Source organism: Drosophila mauritiana, chromosome 3R (genome assembly GCF_004382145.1).
Source record: "Drosophila mauritiana strain mau12 chromosome 3R, ASM438214v1, whole genome shotgun sequence".
NCBI lineage: Eukaryota > Metazoa > Arthropoda > Insecta > Diptera > Drosophilidae > Drosophila > Drosophila mauritiana.
The window spans coordinates 18,229,432-18,254,024 of NC_046670.1; the positions used below are offsets into that span (position 1 = coordinate 18,229,432).

General features: G+C 44.7%; 2 protein-coding genes and 1 long non-coding RNA gene across 3 annotated transcripts; 1 reads left to right on the top strand and 2 right to left on the bottom strand.

Annotated features, from left to right (window-relative positions):
- Window positions 1-1,404: 1,404 nt before the first annotated feature.
- LOC117144804 lies at window positions 1,405-8,590 on the bottom strand. Its single transcript, XR_004459664.1, has 4 exons — window positions 8,373-8,590; window positions 2,760-2,809; window positions 1,941-2,210; window positions 1,405-1,674 (listed from the first exon to the last, which is right to left on the bottom strand). It is a non-coding gene; the product is annotated as an uncharacterized LOC117144804 (long non-coding RNA).
- Window positions 8,591-19,361: 10,771 nt separating this feature from the next.
- Window positions 19,362-20,140, top strand: LOC117144623. Its single transcript, XM_033309917.1, has one exon. It carries the CDS (start codon window positions 19,391-19,393, stop codon window positions 19,592-19,594), a length of 204 nt encoding a protein of 67 aa, XP_033165808.1. The 5' UTR covers window positions 19,362-19,390; the 3' UTR covers window positions 19,595-20,140.
- A 1,979-nt stretch (window positions 20,141-22,119) lies between these two features.
- On the bottom strand, window positions 22,120-23,777 carry LOC117144344 (transmembrane protein 135). Its single transcript, XM_033309456.1, has 3 exons — window positions 23,625-23,777; window positions 22,670-23,446; window positions 22,120-22,590 (listed from the first exon to the last, which is right to left on the bottom strand). The coding sequence occupies exons 1-3, from the start codon at window positions 23,775-23,777 to the stop codon at window positions 22,153-22,155; spliced, it is 1,368 nt and encodes a 455-aa protein (XP_033165347.1). The 3' UTR covers window positions 22,120-22,152.
- Between the last annotated feature and the right edge of the window lie 816 nt (window positions 23,778-24,593).

The window sequence follows — 24,593 nt, forward strand, 5'->3', positions numbered from 1 at the left end:
TCGATATGATATCATCCCCCCACCCATTTTACCCCCAAAGATTTTCCCACCCACCCATGGCCACTACCACGTATGTACAAATAAATTTATAGACGTGCCATACCTACATATGCATATAGTTGTCTATACTCTACTTGCACACAAATACATATATATTTTTGTCACAGCTTGACTTCAGTTGCGAAATTGGCTGCACTTGCGACAAGAGGCAACCTTTTTGTAAATATTTCATTCTGGTTTTATTGGTCTGTGGTCAGCTCGTTTCTGAGGTTATAAAGTTAATGAATTGCATTTTGATATGTGTTGTGGACTACCGCCTCAATTTTGAGCCCTCCATCCCATACCCCGCTTCCAATGCCTTGGGCTGCCTTTTGGACTTAATAATCCTTTAAAGCGGAAGCCTCGCCAGAAAATCGAACGAAGATTAAATTATATCTAGTTACTCTAGGATTCGCAAGGTGATGGGGATGGGAGGTGGTTTGGTTGACGCATTCTGAAAGGATTGCAAGGATTCACCCGACGCACACGAAAGGACACACCTGCACACTGCGATAAGCAGAGGGGAAATCCGCATTCGACCGGTGTCCCCGTGGCGTCGATGGGGATACTCGGCTTGAACTCGATTTCATGCATTTGTCATAATTGGCAACTGAGTGTGCTCCCTCTCCCCCTCTTCTGATTTCCGGTTCCGGTTTCCCCTCTGCCACCAGTAAACAAACCCACACACGCGTACTAATCGTGTCAGGAGTTTCAGCCCCGAGTTGCATTAAAGTTGCACTACTGCTACCCAAATTTCCTGGTACACTACACTTTATTCAAATTTGTATTAAACAAAGAAGAAGATTAAAATTGGCACTGACGACCACAATCTACTTTCACTAAACTATCAGCTCTTGTAAAGTTTAACATCTTTTCTTAACAGCTTTAAAAGTAGTTTCTTATAACCTTCTTGTATAAACTTGCAATTATTTTGTTCAAGTGTATTCCGAACCCTTTTTGATAGCACTACCGAGTCCTCCAGCTGCTTCAGGTTTTCTTTGCGCTTCTGCTCCGAGTAGTTCCTCCGTTTCGCGCATCGTCATATGTTTGCCAGTGTAAGCGCCACGTGCGTCCTGGCCAAGTCCTTGTCGCGTCCTTCTCTTTCATCTTCCTGCGGCAGCACTACTTCGTGCTCCTTGGAGCCTGGCTGCTGGTGTGTTTGTCATCGGCAGACCGCACTTTTAATATGCGCATAAATTGGCTGACATTGATGGATCCTAATAGAGTTGCAGTTGCCACAATGTCGCAAGCAGCAGTGGCAATACAAACAGACGGCAACTGGAGAGGGCGAAAATCGAAATATTGAATATCGAATTTCATTGCCGATATTAAGGAAGTCATTGCAGCTATAAAGCTATGAAATTTATTTATATTACTACTTGACTCTATTGGTATTTGGTGCAAAGTGTACAGTAGGAATTTAATTTCTTTGGCCTCGAGCATACTTGTATGATTTTGATCTTTTAAAGTGTCTTAAAGTTTTATTGCACATCGGTTCATAGGTCTTCGAGTAACTTCCTCCTACGCATAAAGCTGAATGCATCTCAAGACGCTAATTACGTTTCGATTGCACCCATCAACCCCTCTGTCATTCCAGTGCAACAGCATTACTGGAAGCCTTTGTGGATGGATGACCTGCGAGGAAAGTAAGTAATTAATTCTGGGCTGGATAACCTTTGGCCGCCGCTCAAAGGAGTGCCCACAATCACAGACAGCCGGGTCAGAGGTGAAAGTGCGTATGTGCTACCTTTGACTTTCGGTTGGCAAGCATTTGCACAATAAAACTTCCCTCAAACGATGCGAGAAAAGTAAATTGTAATTGAGTGTTAAAACATGTGTAACCGACTTGGGAGCTGATATACATACTCATGCATGTATTATTGAGCGCCATGGCCACTTACCTTAAATCATAATCATCGTTGATGTTGAAATGAAGACGAATAAGCCGTGTAAACGACTGTCTAGGTTTTTCCAAAATTTTTTCTTTTAATGTTCCGCACTCAGAAGGTTTTGTCCTTAGCTTGGTTTTTCCGCATCGAGTGTGAGAGCGGTAAGCGGATTTGTCCTGCTCTGCGGATATTAGGCTGGACCATGTGTGTCATTCGTAAACTTTTCAAAACTTACGCATGACTTAAAGAATTTTCTTAAAGCGGAGAAGAAACATTTTCTTTCTGAAAGAAAGAGATACAAAATAAATTAATTTCTAAACTAATTATTATTTTTGCATATTTTTTGATTACAAAGGTCCACTTTAACAGCGCACACAGCAGACTAGTAGGATGTGAGTTGTAGGCCTGCCGGCGAAACTTGGTCCTGCACATATTTAAAGCGATGAATACATTTTTTACGCCCTGCACACTCAGATGGCAAAGTAGATGATGTGGGGGAGGTGAGTGGCTTGGGTGGTTGGGTGGTAATGTGGGTGGGTGGCTGCCGACGCCTATCAATGTGTGCCGCGTCCCAGGCGCAGCATTTCGAGCGTAAATTGTAAACTTTTGATTGGATTGTGCAGCAAGTGGCATGTGCGGTTGCGTTTTCGGGCGACGTTTACGCGGCGTATACGCAACGTGAGTTAAATTATTGGAAAAAATCAGCAGCCAGCGAGCAGCACGCTCCTGTCCGCCCGCGGCTCCTCGGAATATTTCCGCTGGCATCGCCATGTCGCAACTCATTAAAAACTTTTACCTTACAAACAGTGTTTCCGATTTGTTTCTGCTCACCTTAGACTGGCAATCTCCGTTTCTGGCTAACACCTGTGCGAGTGAATCACCTGGTAAAGAGGGAAATTTTATAAACATTATTTACATAATCGAGAGTGATACTTTTCGGAATAGACTATAAAAGAGGCTTACTACATAAGGTTGCTGCTAAGATCGAAATGCAAAAGTAAAGCCTGACTTTTAATGAAAATGTAATCAAATGAGTACTGCCCACTCTATACCAGCATGTTGGCTATTAATTAAGTAATCGCCGACCCAAAGAGAAACCGCCATACATAAGTGATAGCAGAGCTATCCGCTGAAAACGCCGTACTCCGCCACAACTGACAGCTGTCTGTCAACCGGGCCAAAACGCAAAATCAATCAACGTTGGCCGCCGGCGAAAAGTTCTCTATGAAAACGCATTTTCATTATGAGGTTGCCACCGCTTTTGCGACGCGATAGCGCCATGTTGCTTATAAAACTTTGCCAACAATATACATATATTTTCGTGGCTGTCATATATCTTCGCCGGGTTTTCCGACTCGAACTTACTTTGGCCTTGTTTTCTGGCTTTGTTTCGCTGTTTATTGGGATTTAATCTGATTCCCATTCCCCCACTCATCTGCGCCATCCTCGGACTGGGCGCCTGTGTTCCTTGGTTTTGCCTTATCAAAAATCAATTTGTACCACATTCACTTCGACTAGTAGAGCAGAAAAAAATGTTTGCTTGCGATTTAATGGAGGGTCCTGGGCAGGACCAAAGTTGAGTTGCGGCGAAGTGGGGGCGGTAAGCGACAAATTTATGCAATAAAATAAATGCGAATTGTGTACACATTTGTGTAAACTTTTCCATTCGGCCAGGCGACCGACCGACGGACAGACAGACAGTCGGACAGACCGGAAGTTTAATTTGACATCTGTACTTCTGTGGTGGTGTGCGTTTGTGCGGCGCACTGTGTGCGTGATGATGATTTTGCAACTATTTATGGAAAGTTCAGCAACAAATGCAGTACAAAAACTACAATCTGCCTTCGGCAAGCCAAACAAAATGATTTTCTAATTTCCACATGCCATAAAAAACAGTTGCAGAATGCGATACTGAAAGGGAAAAAGCCAGAACGAGTGGGTGAGTGCAAATCGTCATTTGCAATTTACAGGCCAAACTGAACCAACTGAACAAAACGACTGCACACACATAGATACACACATGTATATTTTGATGTACCAAACAAAAAAAAAATAATAAAAAACGAATGGCAACAAAAATATTGAAATACCATCTAGCTTTCAAATACACACGACCAAGTTGAAGCTTTAAAGTTTAAACTGTGTTTTGACTATGAATAAAAGTGGATGATCGAAAGAACTTTGGTGGGTATTTCATTGCCGCTTAATGGTGGCAGATATTGATTAAATTTGCATGATCACTCCGTGGAAAACAAGTTGTTCCTCAGCTAAAGAATATTGATGGTACTAAAATTCCATTCGGGATTATTGCCGCCGTTGGCATTAGTGTCACCGCACATAAACAACAATGGATGCGATAGAAAGCGACGAAAAGTAAGGATAACGATTGAAGCCAGTTGCTCGCCGAGCAGTCGAGCACAATTCCGCCGGAAACGGATGTTGGTTGCTGTCGACATGAAGTCCTGTGTCGCTGCGAGAACGTAAGTGGCAATAACGCGGCCTTGCACAGTTAGAGGATCCGAAATTGATAATCAGATATGGAAAACATCTTTGACAGAACATAAAAGTGAGTAGAAATTGGATAATAATAGCATTATGTAAATGTATCCCTATCGCAGCATCGCAGTACTTTAAAACGTCCCACAAATTACCAACCAGCAGGACGAGCACTGGCGGCAGGAACCTGAATGTCTGCAACAAATGTTTTTGGGGCTTACTCGAATGCACACACTAGTGCTACACTCAAACACCAGCGCACACACTCACGCGCAAACAGAGACCTAGAATTGAGGACAGTGCCACGAAACAACAATATAGACAGAGACAATGGCATAATGCATGCAGATGCTGTGCTGCATGCGAGTCACTGTGGGTCCCGACAGTCGCGTCCACCGGAATAGCTCTTTAAAGTAAAATGTATCTAAATTTAGATATCCGTAGTCCCGAGTCCCAGTACGGGACCGATTACGGGACTGGTCCGTACTGGTCCCGCACTGGACGGGAGCGAGTACGAGACCAGTACGGGACCGACCACGGAACCGACTTCAAAAGTATTAACCACTATTATTAACCAGATTAAATAAAATACTAACATTTGTAACTAACAAGCTTGTACCTATATTTTTAGCCCAAACTGTATGTGTGCGAATGCAAACAATTTTAACAACAGGCGTAACAAGCAGAAAAGTGTCACTGTTTTCTTTGCCAGCATTGGTGTGGGTGGGCGGCCGATTGGGAGTAGGCTGGGACCGACTGGCATCGAGGACAGTTGCATAAACACTTATAGAGCCATTTCGGCATAGTCGTCTAAAAGTGCTGCCATTCACAGCCGCTGGCCCACTCGTTCTCCCAGATACTCCAGTGCATGTATGCATTTGGTCGCTAATATATCTGTTTTCTTTGTTCTGCCGGATGGGCGGAGGGAGGTGTGTGAGTGTGTGAGTTGTGGCACCGAAAGGATTGGAGTGGAAAGGAGTGTTCGGGACTCCGGCAATTGGAAGCGATTGCCAGCCCCTTTCAGATTGACCAACCTGCATCGCATATGAAATGCACAACAATACGACTGCAAAGTATTCAACTCAATCCATAAAGCTCTTGGTAAATATGTTTTATCTTGTGTTAAGGTTAATTGGGAAATTCCATTGAATAATGAGCTCAACCTGAGAAGCAAGTGGATAAGTTATTAAGAGATATATTATCATATTCATAACTTTACTGTTTAATACAAGCAGTTTAAACATTTATAATTTGGCCATCATACGAATACATCCTTTGTAATTCAGGGGGTACTGAGCAAAACCAGACTTCACCATTGTCGAGTAATCACCGGCATTCAGACAATAATTGTGACCATAACGGAGAATGCCAAAGCCGGGCCATTCCAACCCATCACCTGTTGTTGGTGGCCCGCAATTATTTTCGGATATATCTGTCCCACTGGCCATGTTGTTGCATCACAATGTGATCGGCAAACTGGTGAGCTGGACGTGTGCGGAGCCACCCGAGGAGTGAAAATAGTTGGCATAACTTATTTGGCTGCTGCTGTGTTATCATTTAATTAAGTTTTCTTTAATTAAGTCGGCATGTGGAGTGAATACCGCAGTGATGGCTGTGTAGCATGTTGCAGCAACACGCAGTGCCAGCAGCAACAGGAAATGCAACAGCGACTGCGGCAGCAACAATATCTGAGTGGCATCTCTGCTTAATTAATGCGAGTTGTGGGTGCAAAATGTGTGCCTGTTCCTGACTGTGAATATGAGTGTGCGGCATCTCGATTTTTGTGCATTTTCACGCACTCGTGCAACATTTCCGAGCACTAAGCATTTTAGCAATGATTTCCTGCCACCGCCACTCGGTGCATGTGCCAAAGTGGATTTTCGCATTCGAGTTCAAGTTGAGCTCTTTAAATACTGCATTAGCTGCGAGCCGCCAGTTGACATGCCCCACCCCATTCTGCGATTCCCCGGCTCAACGATCCACTGAACCACTGAACCACCGAGGCAGTGACCCACAAAATGTGCATGTCACAGTTGCCGCAGCAACGGCTCCCAAGGTGACTGTTTCATTTTCGTTTGCCGATGTGTTGACAGACCCCACCATGCACGCCCACCTATTTACATATTGAACTCTTCGTGGGGCCAAACCAACAGTCATAAGCAGTGATGATCAGTTCAGCAGCCGGATTAATGTACCCAGCACGAATTACTCAATGAAATACATCTAAGATATTTTTGACTACTTTTGGGGGCACCAAGTTCTCCCTTTAGCCATTAATATAATTAACAGATACTGTTTAACAAGGGTAATTTACTAATCAAGACTTCCTGGTAGTGGGAGATAGATGCTGCTCATCACTGGTCATAAGGACACGCCATGTGCATGGTAATTGCTGCATTTCGGCCGGCAAGGACAAAGTTGCTACTGTCTCAGCTGTGCAGCTGCAACAATGACAATGGATGCGATGCAGCTGCAGTTGCAGCTGCTGCACAATGGGCCCGAATGCTTCCCCGATGGATGCTGGGTCCCGTGATGTCCGCGTTGTCACAATTGGCCATCCCCCACCACCACCATCACGGTTGCCCTCTCAGACGAGGATGTTCTGCTCTCTGGGTCACCTTGCTGATGGGTCAATCGATGTTTAAACGTCGAATGGCTGGATGATTGTGCTGCGAAATTGCTGCCAAAAGATGACAAACTGCGGGAGCAACTGTTTGAAACTTCGCCGGAGCTTCGGGCCGGACTATCCTTCTCTCTAATTCCCCCTTTGCATGATACTCCCCTATCCTTTTTGGATTATCTCAACGCTGGCCAGTGCAATGAGCCTGATTACTTTAATGTCTTTTGTTTAATGAGCAGCCTCAAAGAATAAAACGTAAAATAGAAGCAGTCAACTTATTTACCATAGTCGACTGCCCGGATACCCATGCACATTTAATTCACATAGAAATGTGCAAATAGATATAGTGATTAATTAACTTTTATTTTAGATTAAGTATACCTTTTTCAAGCTGTTTTAAAAAGCGAAAATATTTCCCAATAATTGGAGAGTATTTCAAACACTGAAAACTAGGGTATCAGAATGGATAGAAAACAGAGGAATATCTGCCCCTTTCTGGTGCGGATTAGGATACGAATGCTGGCTTGGTTGCTGCACTGTGCTAATTACGGTGGCCGGAACACTCTCTCTAATTAAAGCCGAATAGAATAGAATTTGAATAATTTGTTTTGCACTTTTCCGTTTTTTGCGCGGCGACTGAAACAATTCATGGCAAACGAAAGCATTTAACAGAGCTGGCGAACTTTGAATCTAATAACAGAAGCCGCAGCATAAAATATTTATGATTCTGCGGTTTCCTGCGGTGCCGAGCATTTTTCGGCGATTGGTCAAAGGCAGTGGTTGCAAGCCCACAAAGCGCCCCGAATGAAACTATTTGGCGAATTGCTGCGAATTTTTGTTTTGGCTAACTGCAGCCGCAAAAGCTGTTAAACATAATGTAAACGCTTGCAGATGCCGTGGCAAAAGGCATTAGTTGGGCAAATCGCCGCCCTCTCAACGTTTTTATCACCTGCGGCTGACCGACAAAAGCATTTTGCCACCCACTTGCCACTTGACTCCCACAACCTTGGAGAGTGGCCAAGTTGTTTGTGCTTACTTTTTGGGTTTGGTATCTTTGTGCGCCCTGATTTCTGGCTGGTCGGGTATATTCATCACTGGCAGAGTGTTAATTTTCAAATATGAATCAACAGTAGTTTGATATACCCTCAAATGCTGTTAAAAAGTGGGCTGCACGTAATGTTATCCACCATTATTTGCGATTCAAAATATATTTTTGCACACTTTTAGACCCCTTTGTGTTGAGGATTTAAAGGAGGGAGTCAAACAAGTCGGTACGTCCTTACCTCGCATATATTTTGATATATTTTTCTGTAGCTGGTAGCACTTACTTGGCAGAGAAATGAGAACAGCAACTGAAATCTAGGAGATGCCAAAGTTTTGGCTTGCTTAACTTTGGCCAGATATTTGCCTTGTTTGATTATCTGTTTGTCCTTTTTGCATAGCCTTGCGTTTGTGTGAGCACTGTACAGTGTGCACGTTTGTGTGTGACAGACAAACGTTTATTTGACATGTATTCAAAACAATATTTTGCAACAAACTTGTCCATGAAACGTGTCCTTCTGGTCATTTCAGAGCTGCAGCTTAAAACGGAATTTCGACCATTTGCACTGAAATGTTAAATATTTATATTTGAACAGGGGTAACTTAATATATACAGAGGCGCCCCGAAATGTGAAGCAAAGTGCGTTGGGTGCTGAATGGGTAAGGAAACGCATGGTTTGCTGGGTGGTCTTGCAAGTTTTGTAGAGACAAATGCCAGATGAGGTTGCAACTCGTATGGGAATCAGGTGCTGGAGTTGTGGAGCTGCTGCCGGAGCCGGACTCAACTCGTAATTTGATGCAAACAGGTGAAGGTTTTGCCAGAAACCTCTCCTTTTCCAGGTGCGATTTTCGACGTGTGTGTGTGAGCTTGTGGTTTGCTAACTTCTGTATTTGTAACAGTGCACCGGGGCCAGGAGTCAAAAGCTTAAATGCACTTCACAGCACAGGGAAAAGTTATTTTAAATATATTTATTTACAAGAGCAGAGAAACGACCCCGTGCGAGTGTGTGTGTGGTATGGTCTGGGTCAACTTTAAGACAACTGCCAGGCTTAAGTCCATTTCCATATTCGTTGGTCGGTCTCCGTTGCTGTTAATAGCAGCAAAGTGCGTTGGTCTGGGTGCCAAAGCGGCTTTTGCTTACCCAACCACAAAAACATGGGGCCATTCCCGAATGAGTGGTACCCCTTAAAAGACTCCAGCCAGAAAGAGGGGACATGCTAGCATTCATAGCATACTTTTTAGACAGCCTTTAACCATCAATTAAAGTTGGCTATCTGATATTGCAACTTTTAATTTTCCAGCAGAACTACCACTTCGTCACAAAATGCTCCTGCCTTAACACAGGGTACTCAAAATCCAATGAAAGTATTCAATGCATTTACGGATGGTGTTTAAAAGTTCATAGATTGTTCAGAAGCTCCGGCTCGGACTAATAGCAGCCCACAGTCAACTTACTGCCAAAGGAGCCTAGCAGTGGCAGGATCCAATATGCAACAATATGAAAACCAACATTCGGATGCGGCTAATATGGGCCAAAAGGGCTTTAACACTTTAACTCTTTTTCGCCAGCGCTCAGTTGTCTGACAGCTGAGACAGAAAGCGATGCCAAAGAAGTGGGCGAGCGGCGGGCTGAGACAATAAACCATTTCGGCTGCAGTCGCTTGCCTTTCCCTGGAAAACTCCAAAACACCAAAAGAAGCACTAGGAATAACCAGAGGACATCCAAAGCGACAACGACAGCGACAAGTGGCCTGACAGTTGGCAACAATTGCGAATGTCTGACATTGCTTTCTTTTGGCCATTCGGTGTTCGCCTTTCCTTTGAATCCCCGAAACTGCCGAGCTCCCCCGTAACATCATAATGCATTTGCATGTTCACCGGGATGGACCTCTATTTGGTGAGATCTAGATCTAGACAATAAGTTTATACAATTAATGTTTGATTAAAAAGAAATTATGTTTGTGTCTATTAACTGTGAACCTTGCAAGAACAATGAGCTACATATGTGCGCCTTTGACCTTCATCTCTGCATGCATTTGCGGTCCACCCCTGTGACCACACACACGAGTGGGCGAGTGGGCGCTGAAAATGGAGTGGGCCGCCATTGCTGCACGTGTTGTGTGGAGAGGGGGTAAGTGGCAGCCTAAGAGAAGTGAAGTCATTCAACATAGTTGCGTTAATCAACCAGCACTTGGCAATCAGTGGCCTCATTCAGGCGAATGAATCCAGTGCCGGAGTTCTCTAGTCACGCTCCTCGGCCTGAAGAATTCGCGTTTTGCACCGCTCTGCGTTGTGATTGCACATTGTTTGCGAGATCGCCCGGCCAGGTGGCGACACCACATACTTAATTTCCTGCACACAAGTGCGATGTATTTTTTGCGTTTAAATTACATTTCATTGCTTTGTATATTTGTGCTGCAGTATTTAATTTAGCTCCTGAACGGTTTACGCACTTAATGTGTTTGCCTTTGGGGGCGGGCGGCGATTTGTGTGTGTGTGGGGGCGTGGCAAATAAACGTTTAACTGCAGCCACAGCCGTTGGCAGGAGTCGTAATTTCAGGATGTAAATTTATTGTACTCTAGCCTCGCTTATACGACTATAATAAGGCGCACAGGGACTGCATTATGGCTGGATGTGATTAAGGTTTCGCCAAAATTCAAATTATGACAACTCAATTTGTCTTGACAAACAACAAGGCTCCAGGACTCGCTTTCCGGAGTACAGAACTGGGAGCCATCAATCAATCTCTATCAACTCGTCGAAAATTTTCCACTTGCCAGGCGTTAATAAAAACCCCGGTGAATCACCCATACCATTCCATTTCATCTTATCCATCCCGGCGAACCATTACTCATTTCGGTACTCCGCTGCCTTATAATCACAATAAACGCTTTTAATGACAGCTTCACTAACTGACTGCCGAGGTGCCATCGCGATAAAATTCATATTAGGATTTAATCGGGTGTTCAGTCATAACTGTAAAACTGTTTGGCTTTGCCAGTCGTATCAATAGACTCCAACGACTCTTTCTGGATAATGCACTGGAAAAGGTTTTTGAATATCCTTGCTTTAGATCAACTAATGAAGGCGTCCTTTAAACTGAGTTCCTTACTTCAAATTCCTCATTTGATGACTTTTCCTTTGCATATCTCAGTATTTAACATAGTTTATTTAATAAATCATCCATTGTCCATTGGACTGTAGTTTTCCTTTCTGTGTGGATGGAAATGGAGATGGAAATCGTTTCGCTTTCTGTTGTCATTTGCTCATCGGTGCTTACATTGTGTATTATTACAATTGCATTGTAAACCAGCAAACACTTCAGACATCCCACCTCCCATTCCCAGGCTCCCTTTTTATGGGCCTCCTGCTGATAAATTGATTTAAAACATTGTGCAAATACTCGTTCGGCTTTACTATGCGCACACACAACATTTTATTTATTGGCACCGGCAAAGGACGAAGCCAGGACAACGATGTCCTGGCTGGCTGCGATAAGGAGGCGGCCTTTGTCGTCCAATCTGGGCCTGTTTACCTGATAGGGGGACCAAGACCCCCTCGACCCCTTCGGGATCCGTTTATATGGGCATTTTGGGCTATTATCGTAGTTGGACCTGGGGCGGACATCAGCCCATCTCCAGAAATTCCCCTCTGCTGACAGCAATTGATTAATGACACAAGGAGAATCGACCACGCTACGTTTGCTTAATTTATTTGGGAGGCCATTTGTAAAGATTCTTTAATAACTGAAGCCCAACAAGTGGCTGCGGGGAAACTTTAAAAGGGCATAAAAGCAAAACTAACCGCCTAGAAGAATTTCAAAAGTACCCTCCACATTCACATTCACGATGGGGAGTCATCTTTCCGATGAAATCATTTGGGAAAGGACGTGACTCTGGTCTGGCCATAATTGCCAGATGGCAGCCACGATGTGCTGATGGTGTCCATCATTAGGTGTTGATGTTCCTAAGGCCGCCACATGCTGGGCCAAGGAAAAGAAAAGCCAGCATGTTGGCAACATATCGGGCCAAAGTAGAACGATATGAAGTCATAACTTCGTTTTGGCCACGTTATCCTGGCTACAGTAGTTTCATTAAGTTGTGTGACGAATGAATGACGACGCCTCTCCATTGGGTACTTTTGTCCGGGCTCTTGGAATAATTAAATAATTTCCTGTAACTGCAACAAATGAAGTCAACACAGACACTTCCGCCAGCCGAGTGTCCTTGGGCTGGGCGAAAAGTTTTCGAGAACAATCCCAGTATAGCTTGAATATACAAATTAAATCGCATCCGCCCCCTAACATCCTGTCAACAATTTCCTGCTCGCTCTCTGCATGCTCAACTCTCGTCCTTCAACAATCAAGTTTTTAGTTTAGTAGGCAAAAAGTTTTGAGGTTTTTATTGCTTCACAGACATTTAAGCAGCTGAAAGTGCAGTTGCATTCCCCTGAACCACCGCACCGGAAGGAGCATTACTCTTCCTCCGCTTGCGCTTTAAGCCCACACAGATTTGATTGCTGAATGAGGCTCATCACGCCATAATGCCATACCTTGACTTAAGAAAATTACCAGGCTTTTCCCTTCGCCTCATCAGTCGTGATTGCTGTCGGTTAGAGCCGGGAAGGTGTGGAAGATGTGGCGTTCCCGTCCATGTAATTGTCTGCTGCACACGCACTGACCGAACCACATTAGAGCTCCGGAGGAAGTCTGGTCCTGGCCCAAATGCCCCATCCCTGAACCCAGAGCCCCGAGCGCCCGACGACAGTCTATTTGGGACCTTGCACTGCACTGCAGGGCTGTCGTGGACAAGCTCTCATGCCATGATGCCCTTTCTATAGAGAGCTGCTGTTCGCTGAGGAATTTGGGATTTCACATAGTAAGTTTTCATAGGATTTTCATAGGGTATATCCATTTTAGACCTTTAAAGTCAAGCTCCTTATTGGCTTTTGTCTGTCAAAAGGAAATTTCTGCGGGCTTGGAGTGGCAGGTGGTTATGGTTGGAGCTGGTCAATCTGTACGGAAATAATTTCCAGACAGTTGATTGTTGCCCTGGTCGAAATGCTTAAGTTGGCTTTAATGCATCTGACATCGAGCCTAAATGTCACACCCTTGAATTAGCCTGATTTGGCTTTAAAGACGATGGGCAGACGATGTCTGTGGAGGACGGTCGGGCAACCCCAGAGAGCAAACGATTTCAATTAAAACGCGAAATCCACTTAATTTTGAATGACAATTAGTGATGGCTGCCAATGTAAACCACCGTTGCCAACCCCATAGGGCGGGGTGTAGAAAAACTCTATAATGACTAAATGACTGACAAAATCAGCAACAAATCACGACAAGCCAACAAGGCAACAGCAACGTCAACAACAAATCAGACAAATTGCATTAAAAATTCCATGGCACTCGACCACTTCTACCCCCTTTAAAACCCAACCCCCCACTTTTAGCCGTCTCTGTGTTGACAGACAGATACATGAGTGACCAGGGGGGTGGCTGGATGGGGTTGGATCTGGGTAAGTGAGCGATTAGTGTCGCCTCGGTCTGGCCAAATGTCCATTAACGATAGCCATGACGTCGACAACAAATCAAATCAAATCAAATGTACTTTAACACGCTCTAGTCCAAGTATTTAGGCGATGGCATAAAAAAAGAACGAGAATAGGGAAGAATCAGAAGCCAAAATAGCAGAAATGGAAAATAGAAAATGGTAAATGGCACAGGGAACGCGGCCAGGCCGAGTCCGAGTTTTCCTCTGAGCTTGACAATGGCAGCTCGCTCACTCGCCGTTCCACTTCCACTTCCGTTTCCGTTTTAAGTACTCAGTGGGCGAAGAGCGGCGATGGCGACTAACGGCATTCAATAGTCATACCTGCTCAGGTTGGACAGCGAAATATATGATCCTCTTGGTAATATATTTTTGCTTTTTTTTTTCTGCATCTGTCATGTGCTGATTATCCGTTTGAACCATGGCCCGAGGGTGCAAAAAATATTTGCAAACAATAAGATTTAATTACATTTATAATTTGCGTTTGACAAAAAACATCAGTGCGCTAAGAATAACTAATGAGAATTGCGGAATTTTAATTATTCTTTTTGCATAAATAAATGTGTTTCACAGTTTTGAATATAAATGGTTCTGGATTTAGTCATTGCTCGTTGTTTGCACTTAGGGTATAAAAAATGTATACATTTAAAGTGATAAATACATTTTTGAAAACGATTTAACAACAACAACTAATTGGCTGAAATTGGTTAGAAATAATTTGCTGTACAAATAAAAATTTTTAAATCGAATTAATAGTTCATCGATATTTATTTATCGGCCATGGTTAACTGCTAATATTTTTTTTTAAAGTTGTATGGAGTTTTGTTTTTGGATTTGCGAATGCAATACAAATACAATACGAAACACTGTATTATCCATGTTAGTTCTGGTTTTATTTTGTTACTTTCAATGACTTCCATCTCCAGAGGCTCAACTGTAGACGGTCGAGCAGTCTATCAAGTGGCTGTAAAGTCGACTCGAACTCGTTAGTTACAAATTGCGATGACTGCGACGCCGACTCGAGCAATTGATAAGAGCTGGACAAATGTTTGGCCAAGTGTGCGACAATTTTAATTTGCTGTGTTTTTACCCGGTTTGGCGACTTTTATTTTTCTTTTTTCGAATCCGTTCCTCAGTTCCTGTTGCTGGCCGACAATGATTGCTGCACTTAGCCGCTGTTTAAGCCGTAAATTGTCGCCTCCACTTCCGCCGCGAACGGAAGTGCAACATTTAATTACGTGCAGCATGGCAAACGATTCCGTTTCATTTGATGTTGAGTGGAATCACCGGTTAGTGGCGCCCCCGAAAACCCACTTAAAATCAGTTGAACGTTAGAGTTGACTATGAATATCGTGTATACGCCATGAGGTACTGTTTCCGAAATGAACTCAACTGAAAGGACAGCGCGAACAGATTGATGCGAGGGCCCGCTGCAGATGGCAGATGGCGATGTCCAGGCGAAGTCATCCAGAAACTGGGTTAATTTCGGTCCGCGACTTTATTGCATTCAAAATGGAGCGCAACTATAATCACCAGAGCGGAAGTACCAAGTGAGACGGGGTCGGAATGATTGGGGCCACTAACTCACATATCATGAGCAGCTATGGCAATGGCATCCGTATTCCTCTGTATTCGAACTCCGATTCCGATTCGTCGGATCAATCGTGCGTGGAGTTTTGGACCGGTCCAGGCTCAAAAGTTGCCATCGGACGACGTCGCCGGCAACAGCTGCTTGCTCAATGGCCGCATCGTAATCTAATAGCCATGTGCCCAGTTTCGGTCCCTATCCGATGGCATTCTGGCCCGGCTTTGGACGTTCTGCAGCTAATGCATCTGTTAGTGCCGCTGTTTTCACCACAGCCGTTTCGCTACGCGCCGCATGAGCCGCGAGCATTATTTTTGACCGCACGAGGAGTGTCCTGGAGTGTCCTGGAGTGTGTTTCGCCCCATGGCGACATACGAATTGACCGGGAAGGAACGGGCATTAAAAAATATTTCCCCGACACAAAAGTTTAGTTCACAGTCGGCTTTAAGAGAGTGAAAAGTTTGTACATAAGCTGGAAATATGAAATTTTCCTTCTTATGGTCCACTTAAAATGATTTATCTATTGTGGTGCCTTCTTTGGAAAGTATTATTTATATATAACTGGAAATAAAGAAAATAACTCGTACTATTTAAACTTCATCTATATGTATGGGCTAAAAGGTCGAACACATAAATTCGAAAACACAATACTTCTGCCCACATTTTATTAAAAGCCACATAAGCAAGTTATCTAGATGTTCAGCGGGAATTTTAGTTGGATAATTATGAAATCATGTTATCATATTTAATGTATGAAAAACCATTTTTGCAGCGGAGTTTAGGCAAAAATTTAAATATCTATTTGGGATATAAAACGTTTAAACAGCGCACTTTCATATGGCCAGCGAATATTTGATAAAAATTCGTAAATTTTCAAATTAATAAAGCCAGGATTTCATACTTTCCATTAGTCAGAACACCTGTTAGTATCTGGCTCAGATTGAAGGCACACTGCGGTGGTAGTTTAATATTGCAGGGTCATCCGTATCGGGTAAATTAATTGATTCAGATACGGATCGGGTAGGTAGGTAGGTTGTTTGGATGGGCCAACACGAAAGAGGAGTGCAGTTGGGTGGTTTGGGTGGATTTATGGGTCTTTCCCTGGCGACGAATTGCAGCTGAGTTTGTCAACGTTGCGTATACGCCGCATAGGACGGCTGGAGCTTTGGGCTTTGAAGGAAAAATTTGTCAACATTTTCGTGTCGGGGCGACATTTGTCGTACCTGACTGTTGTTTATGGTTGCCCCGGTGGCAATTTATGGCTGCCCATCTGGACCTTGTCTAATGACATAATTGGAGGACGGCCGTGGACGTCAGCTTAAAGTGCAACAAAGAAACTTTGGGGCTGCAATTAATTTACGATTCCTTGTGCGGGCGACCATTTTTGCAGCCAATTGGGCGTGCAGAGTAGCAGTTGCCAGCTACCAGCTGCCACAATCTGGGGCATATGTTGCCGCAAATTATAGCCACATTTTGCTGGCAGCGGCAGTCAAGTCGAAAGCCGTTAAAGCGCCAGCCCTATCGAAATTTGCCTGAGCTGCTTCATTTGCTTCAAATTGAATTTAAAGTCAGTGTTCTGGCCAGGATCGCTGCATCTCTGTGTATGTGTGTGTGTGTTTCGGTGTCGGTGTCGGTGGCTAAATGCCAAGATTCGGGCTACCGGGTTCTGGGCATCTCGTTCTGGCGCTTTCTGTCCGCCCCAGGATCAACATTTCGCTTTTGTCCGCTTGCCAGACAACGCAGAGTTGAACGCTTTTACCGCAGCTGTTGCAGCTGCAGCTCCAGCTTCCTTTGTGCTGCAACGGCTTAATCCGCTCGCTGACCGTTTGCATTTCCCATTTTCCATGCTGCATATCGGGGCGACGGCAGCCATGTGTTTTAGGAAGCTTAATATGCGGCAACTAGATTAATTATACCCTGCCAAAGGGCTATACGTGACTGTAGGATGGGATATGCAGGGAAAAGCCATGTTACATATTATATTAAAATGGTCTTCAAAACACTGAATAAATTTGAACAATGGGCGGAATAGGTTTAAGTGAGAACTGAATTTATAATATTATTTCCCCACTCCCCGCTGTTTCTATATGTCCAAAAGTTGCCAGATTGGATTTCCCCATTTCTTCTTAAGCCAATTGTCGTTTCCGTTGCCATTGGCAAAACAGGGAGGATATGGCCCAAAGAATGCCCAAATGAATTTAGAGCAATTTTCAATTATTGCACAATCGAAGCGTAAATAAGTTGTAAATCATCAATTACCCGACAAAAAGCAGCCAGCTCCCACCCACGCACGAGCATTTCTCAGTTACAACAACTGCAATTGCCAAGAAATCGCCAAAAGCGGATACGTGTCCTATCGCATCCCGAAAAGCAGCAGAGAGGAACACAGATATGAGGTCGCCGAGGAGGAGCCGGAAGGACCTTAGAACTTCGGCCAGACAATGGGCAATCGTAAAAATAGCAACTAACAGTCCAAAAGCACTCGGCCACACTGAGACTTGGACGAAGTCGAGAACTGGAGATAAGCTGAGAAGAAGGGAGAATCAACAGTACACTGAGCAAAAGAATCTGATTTTCAGTTATTTCAATTTACAACTGTGCATTTCTAGTTTTCAATACTTAATAATAATTGGTTTGCTAGAATAGTCTAGATTTCTAAAAAGGGCCTGAAAATGCTTTCAAGTTCTCACATATGATTTCTTTCAGTGCCGGTGAAGAAAGTGCTCCTGGATGGGCAGTGAAAACCTTAAGTAGATAGATATAGAAATGTCTATCCGTCCCGTCCGCCGGCTTGTGATTTATGTGGTAAATAAAAGAAGGACAAGAACAAGAACTAGAACAAGCTAGGGAATCAAAGTCCGGCGATGGCATGCAAGGATATGGGTATAGGGGCTCCGACTTGAGCTGCAACTCGCGTCTGCAGTTGCAACAAGCAGCAGGCAGCATGCGGCATAGGCGAAGACAAAGACAAAAGAACCGCACACATAGAGGACACGAGAGAGAGAGGGCAGATGGGACTAAGAAAGAGACAAGACGAGCGTAGTACGTTGGCGAGACGGAGTAAAAGTTTTTAATATTATTTCAAGACTGAAATGAGGGCAATCAGCAAGTGCAATTGTCGTCGAGCGGCTGGCATAACAAAGGAATCGTTTTTTGGTAGTAAAAATAGGAGGGCTGGCAAGGAGGATGAACAGAACAAAGGCGTCACTGAGATGGATCCCAGGAAGTCTTTTGCCAATAAGCGATGGGAGTGGCCCCCGTCAACGCCCAATGATGCATTCGCAGCTGCTTGCCGCTCCTCCGCCAAAGATAAAGGTGGCTATATGTCGGGGGAAAACAAACAAAGGCTCCGAAAGGCAAAGAGATAAGGACAAAGAACGGGCCACAGAAACTGCAGATAGGATGGCTTACAAGTAGGTAAACGATGTACTTTCAATTAAGGATGTGCCGGGAAAATGGCGGCTGCACGGTGCAATGAAGCGCAAGAAAGCGGGATAAGGAGTCGCTTTGCTGATGAAGTCGGTTTCCTTTGAGAACGGAAAAGCGGGTGCATAAGAGCACGCCGGTTATTCACTTAGTCCAGAGTTAGCCTGGCAAAAGGATAATGCGCAGCACCATTGGGATGCACGCATCCTGGCCGAATGAGCCCAACGAGCGGAACGTGCGGAAGAGAAACCATCGATAAGGCGAATGCGTCAAACTGAACTTGTACCACTAACCCAGTTAGTCGCGGACCGAGTGGCACTGAAATATCCCCAGAGAGTGCGACGTGTGGAGCTGGGCCACATGTGTCCTGGCACAATGCGCATCCTGTTGCGAAAGCACACGAATGCAAAAGCCGAGGAGGAGGATTTAATGTCGAAACGAACGAACTTTGGAACGCTGTCGCAGAGGTTCGATGGAGCAGCTTGAGCAGTTTGAGCGGATTTCCCAGCAACACAATCTGAAAATGTTGCGACTCAAAACGTAATGGTCGTGTTGCTAGCCGAATGTTGGGACTCAAAAGATAATGGCCTTGCTATCGCTGGGCGGCAATTTGGTTTCGGCCCCTTATCACTTTACAGGCGGCACGTTTTCAACGGGGTGGTGGGGAGCTCAGCCCCTGCCTGATCCCACCGATTCCACACCGATTGTATACACCTCAGTGGATTCCCAAGCTCGTCGGCGAAATGACGTCTCCCTTCGACGGCGTTGCCTGCCTCTGGCTGTCACTGATCTGGATCCAACTGGGTCTCATCAATGCTGGCCTGGAGTTCCTCAAGGATTTCGTACCCCTTCATCTGGTGCGGCTGAGGGAGATCGAGGACGAGGAGCGGGAAATCCAGGGCGAGTGCACCCTGGGAGCCATCAGCATTCGTATGTTCGCCTTTTAAAGACTGCTTGAATTATTATTCAAACTCATTATAATTACCTACTCTGACTACCTTAAGTTCTTAGTTATGTTAACAAAGAAATGAAAACATTGATTGTATACCTTTAAGAATAGTATTGCTAGTACTAGCACGTTTCCATATAATCTTATCTCTTAACTAAAAATATTCGACTCGATTGTAAATGTAGCAAATACAAAGTATCATGGAATGAAACTAGTTTTTTCCGATCAGGTTTAGGGCTGGTAAACTGACTCTAATAATAATACTATATTTTTATATGATATGTGCACAATGCATTTTTTCAAGATTCTTTGTATTTATTTAAACATCAAAGGTTGATGACTTTAGTAGGTAAAAGGTAAATAGTAAAGATAATACATGCAATCAGTAGAGAAATGCAATCTCATTGTGAGAAATGTTGGGACATTTGCTTAAAGCCAAATCATTCTTGAATTCGAGTTCTTACAAATTTCTGCTGGATGCACGGAGTAGTTAATGCATTCCAAGCTAAGGAAATTTCATTTATTTATTATGCATCTCTAGGTTATCTGGCACTGTAGATTTTCCCATTCAATCTTCGCACAGCACAACTGCAAATTTTAATTAAAAATTCATTTCTTCTCCGGACGCACAAAAAAGTGTCATTTATTTGGGGCAGAATTCGGACAGCTTGGGGTTGCTTATCTTGCGATGACATACCTTGTCAGTTCATAGAAATATATAAAACGAAATTTATGGCAAGTCGAAAGTCTTGGCCGAGTAGTGAAAAGTTGCTCCTCCGCTTCGGTGGGGCACTGCTACCCTCCTTCTTCTCCATTTCACCTATTTTGACAGTTGAAAGTTCATTTTCCGTTCGATTTGCGCACTCGGAGAGCTTGGGGCTACAGTCCTCAATAATATTTCATTACGCTGCCATGGGACGGGAGTTTATTCATTTGCATAATTCCCTTGTTTACAATTTGTGTGCCACAGAAAAGAGCGATTGACTTAAATGAAGTTACAACTTGGCAGCAGCAGCAGTAACAGCGGCAGCTAAGTGAAAGCAGCAGTTGCAAAATAAGAAAATTTATAATATTCAATTTATATGCACTTTTTGCATCCCCGATCTCCTCGAGGCTCCTTCGAGTTGCACCAACAAGTAGTAGGAGCTGCGGAAACGACAGAAACAACAGAAACAACTGCAACTGCTAAGCTGATAATCCCAGATTTGAAGGCGCCAACAGCTGCACCCACTCAGGCAGAGCCACGCCCCCCTCGCGAGCGCCTCTTTTCTGGCGCTGTGATTAATGAGATTTGTCACTGGTTTCATTTGTATTTTCCATGCTGTTGACTGGGCTGGAGCAGACCAACCTCCCCCCCTCTCCCGCCAGCCTTGGGAGCCCACTGACATGCATATAAATTTCATAAATGCCAAGGAGCCTGCAATTGCAGGAGTCGGGCCAAGAAGCGTGTCCAACAGTCCAACAGCAGCAGCAGCTGGCCGGCGAATTTGCATTTTCATTATTTTCAACTCAATTTAAAAATGAAAATCACCAAAGACAAACAGCCACGGGTCATGGGGCTGCGAAGCGGAAGGAAGTCGCTTAGCTGGCGTGCCTTATTATGATTCGCATAACAATAAAGGCCAGGACCTTCCCTCATGCGCCTCACCCCGCACCGATAACTAAGTGGCACATTAAATTTACCCGAGCCTATAATTCATTTGTTAAGTCCGCCTCGGCCTCGCTTCGGGTTCCGCTTCCATTGCTGGCCAAGATGATCATTAGAGGGGGGCCAAGGACGAGTAGAGCTTATTATAGCGCGGTTTTTGGGGTACTCTGGTATTATCCCGAAAAGGATACTGCGCACGGAGGACGCGGTAAGGACTGTACCCTTCAGATGGGAGTATTGGTCATATATGAAAACCCATCTTTATAGAATTTTGTTTCCATAACAAACAACTGAATGTGTTATATTAGCATAAATTTCGATTTCTGTATAAAGACTGCCCCCAATCCCACAGAAATCAACCGAAATAAACTTTCCCCCATTGAGTTACAACGACTTCAGGGTATCCCCAGTTTCGTAGCTCTTGAAACAAGTTGTGCACTTTTATTCATTTGGCTCCGTGCTTTATTATTATTTTTATTTTTAGTGATTTTGTAGCTGCAGTTCGGGTATCTCGAGTTGGCCTGTCTCAGCTCAACTCTCCGCTCATCCCAGTTCGCTTTTGGGCCGGCTGAGTTATGGTGGGCAATAAATTTATATGACATATAAATGTAAATAATTGAGCGGCGCGGAGCCGCCGTCTAGAGTTGTCACAGCGGTGAGGCAGAGGCTCGGAGGCTGAGAGGGTTTTTTTCGAGGGGGTTTTAAGGGGGGCTTTAAGGGTGCCAGCGGCTTGTTGACTCCGTGATTGATGTTGGCCCACTCTGCGGCTCCTCACTTAAAAGTCCTTAATGGCCATTCTGCGTCGCGCATTTAATTTAAAGTTTTGCTGCATCGTTGTGTTACACATTTATTGTTTCTGGTTTTTTTTTACTGTACAGTAGGTATGCGAAGTTATGGGGGAAACCCATCTAGACAGTCAGGGAGAAAAGGGGGTAGGGTGAGGTCATGTCGATGCCCAGTTTCTTGATCACATAGTTGATTTGGTCCTGGCTCTTCAGACCGTAAGCCTCGAAGGGTTTCACATTGAAGCGACTGATGCGATTTCCGGAGATGCCCATGAGGAACTTGTAGTAGCTGGGCCGCAGCGAACGAGCCTCCAGGATTGCCGAGTGGAAGAGCACGGCCGTGAAGAATCCGTACATGAGCATCGCAAAGTGCGGCACCTCGGGCAACTTGCCCTCCGCGATGCCCCAGTTGTAGAGCAGATGCATGGACTTCCACATCAGATAACAGGCAACCGTGGTGTTCGGGAATCGGAAGAAGCCAATCGATCCGATGAGGCCAGCCGGAATGGCGAAGAGAGCATTGTCGAAACCAAACGAGTGACGCAGTCCGCATGAAGTCGACTGAAAGTTGAAAGGGGGAAGTGATAAGATATATTAATTGGTTAAACTCGGTATCTAATAAACGGCTGGTATTGCTCACCTTGAAGAGAAGTGAGAAGATGCCCAGCGCCAATCCCAACTGCAAGGATCCTCCGTTGAAGATCTGCTTGCGCCACTGCATCTTCGACTTGAAGATCTTGGGGATGTTGAGCAGCAGCTTTAGACCCACTGATAGGCCTACACCGCCCAGGAATGGCTTTAGTCCTCCAATAAGTGCGTAGGGAACACAGCCCCTCTTGTGTGGACAACTTGGATGTTTGGCCTTCAGCATGCGGTCATAGAGCTGTACGTAGGCCGAAATGCTTTGAAAGTTGAGGGGAGCCTCGCGAGAGCTTTGCGTGGTGGTGACCACCGGCGTCTTCAGTGGACCCTCATCCTCTTTGCCCACGATCAGGGCAAGAGCCTTGAACGTCGCATCCTTGGCCACTGTCTTGTGCAATCCGGCGCGATATAAATACATCAAGGCGGTCACACTTGCTCCCATGATGAACACCTGTCCGTTAGGAATGGATCGAACCCAGCCTCGTGCCTCCATCATCTTCCACAGGGTTTCGATACCCACATTGGCCACATACAATGCGAGGGGAGCACGGCGTTCTGGACGCTCGAAGGCAAGACATGAAAAGCTGGCCAGGAACGAGGGCAGCCAAGCAACTGTGCCGAAGTAGAATCCTCCCAGGATCTGACGCAAGTAGCACACGGCAAAAACAAAGAGGCCTCCATTCATCGAAAGGAACGCTGTCGACTGTAGGATTCCAGATGCAGTGCGTCTAAGATCCTTCAGCGATGGAATGCGTCCTCGCATGATCAAAGCCACCTGTGGTATGGAATAGATGGTTACAATAGGATTCATTAAAGTTAAGTATCACTAAAACTTGGAAGGGTTATTTATAATATAACCTTTGTACTTCAAAATTAATATCAGTTGAACTGCCATATACAACGCACTTAAAGAAGGTCTAGAATTGTAGCCCATGTTTCCCCATTCAACTCACCACGTAAACAGTGGCGTAGGTGCGCAGACTGGGAGGGATCTCGGAGAGCATCATACCTGCCGCAGCGCAGGCACAGCTCTTTGTCCACGGATGGTGATACTCATAGCAGGTGCAGTTAAAGGCTATCTCGGCCAGTTTACTTTGGGCGCCCATGATCCACTTTGAATATTGACTTATGCTCCGCCGTCTACGATTATCGAATTGGCTTCGTGAGGATGATAAAGCTTATCGAGAAGGGGCTTATCGCCAAAAGTCGGAACGTGGCGCGCAGTGTCCACAATGGCTTAGTTAAATTGGAATTCCCGGATTTACGATTAATCCAGTGTAATTTCAGCTTGAAAATCTATGGAATGCTGTTACAAATATAATGATCCAACTTGCTCGATTCGCAGTAAATCACGCTGGGCATTCCTCGAATCAGCTTCAGCTGGTTATCCACTTGGTCTCAGCTGAAGATTGGAATCAATAGAGTAAAAAATTATTGAATATATCACAACCATATATTTATTAACTAGAAAACACGACAAGCTTCAGCAAAGAACCAACGCTTACCCAATGTTTATTTAGTTGTTATGGCACGTTGGCTATTTAATAATATTTTCTCCTACTAGGAAACCACGTTATGGCCTGGTCGGCCATCAAATACAACTGACTGCCGATACCTATTCACGATTTGGCCAAGTACGGTCCGTGTGTAGACGCACTTTAAGAGCTCCATTCCTATGCCGTCGTAATCAGCACTCCCCCAAATTCCCGCAAGTGGTTCGGCTGAAGTGCGTCGGATGCAGAGGGCACCTACTTATCGCGTACACGCGAGCCGAAAGTTGGCTTACTTGCTCAATGGCGATCGGTTTGTTGTCGCTGCGTCACCTCCAGCTGGGTATTCCTTATCAATTTCCAAAGCACCCGGCATGTTCTAAGAATTCTCTTAGATATTTCTCTTCAAGGGTCATTCTCAGTTGCAGCAAA

Bases quoted from the DNA above. Each gene is read 5' to 3' on its own strand.
- LOC117144623 (XM_033309917.1), top strand. From the start codon at position 19,391: ATGACGTCTCCCTTCGACGGCGTTGCCTGCCTCTGGCTGTCACTGATC.
- LOC117144344 (XM_033309456.1), bottom strand. From the start codon at position 23,777: ATGGGCGCCCAAAGTAAACTGGCCGAGATAGCCTTTAACTGCACCTGC. The intron at 23,447-23,624 runs GTGAGTTGAATG...TCCATACCACAG, and splicing joins CCTACGCCACTGTTTACGTG to GTGGCTTTGATCATGCGAGG. The intron at 22,591-22,669 runs GTGAGCAATACC...TTCAACTTTCAG, and splicing joins TCTTCTCACTTCTCTTCAAG to TCGACTTCATGCGGACTGCG.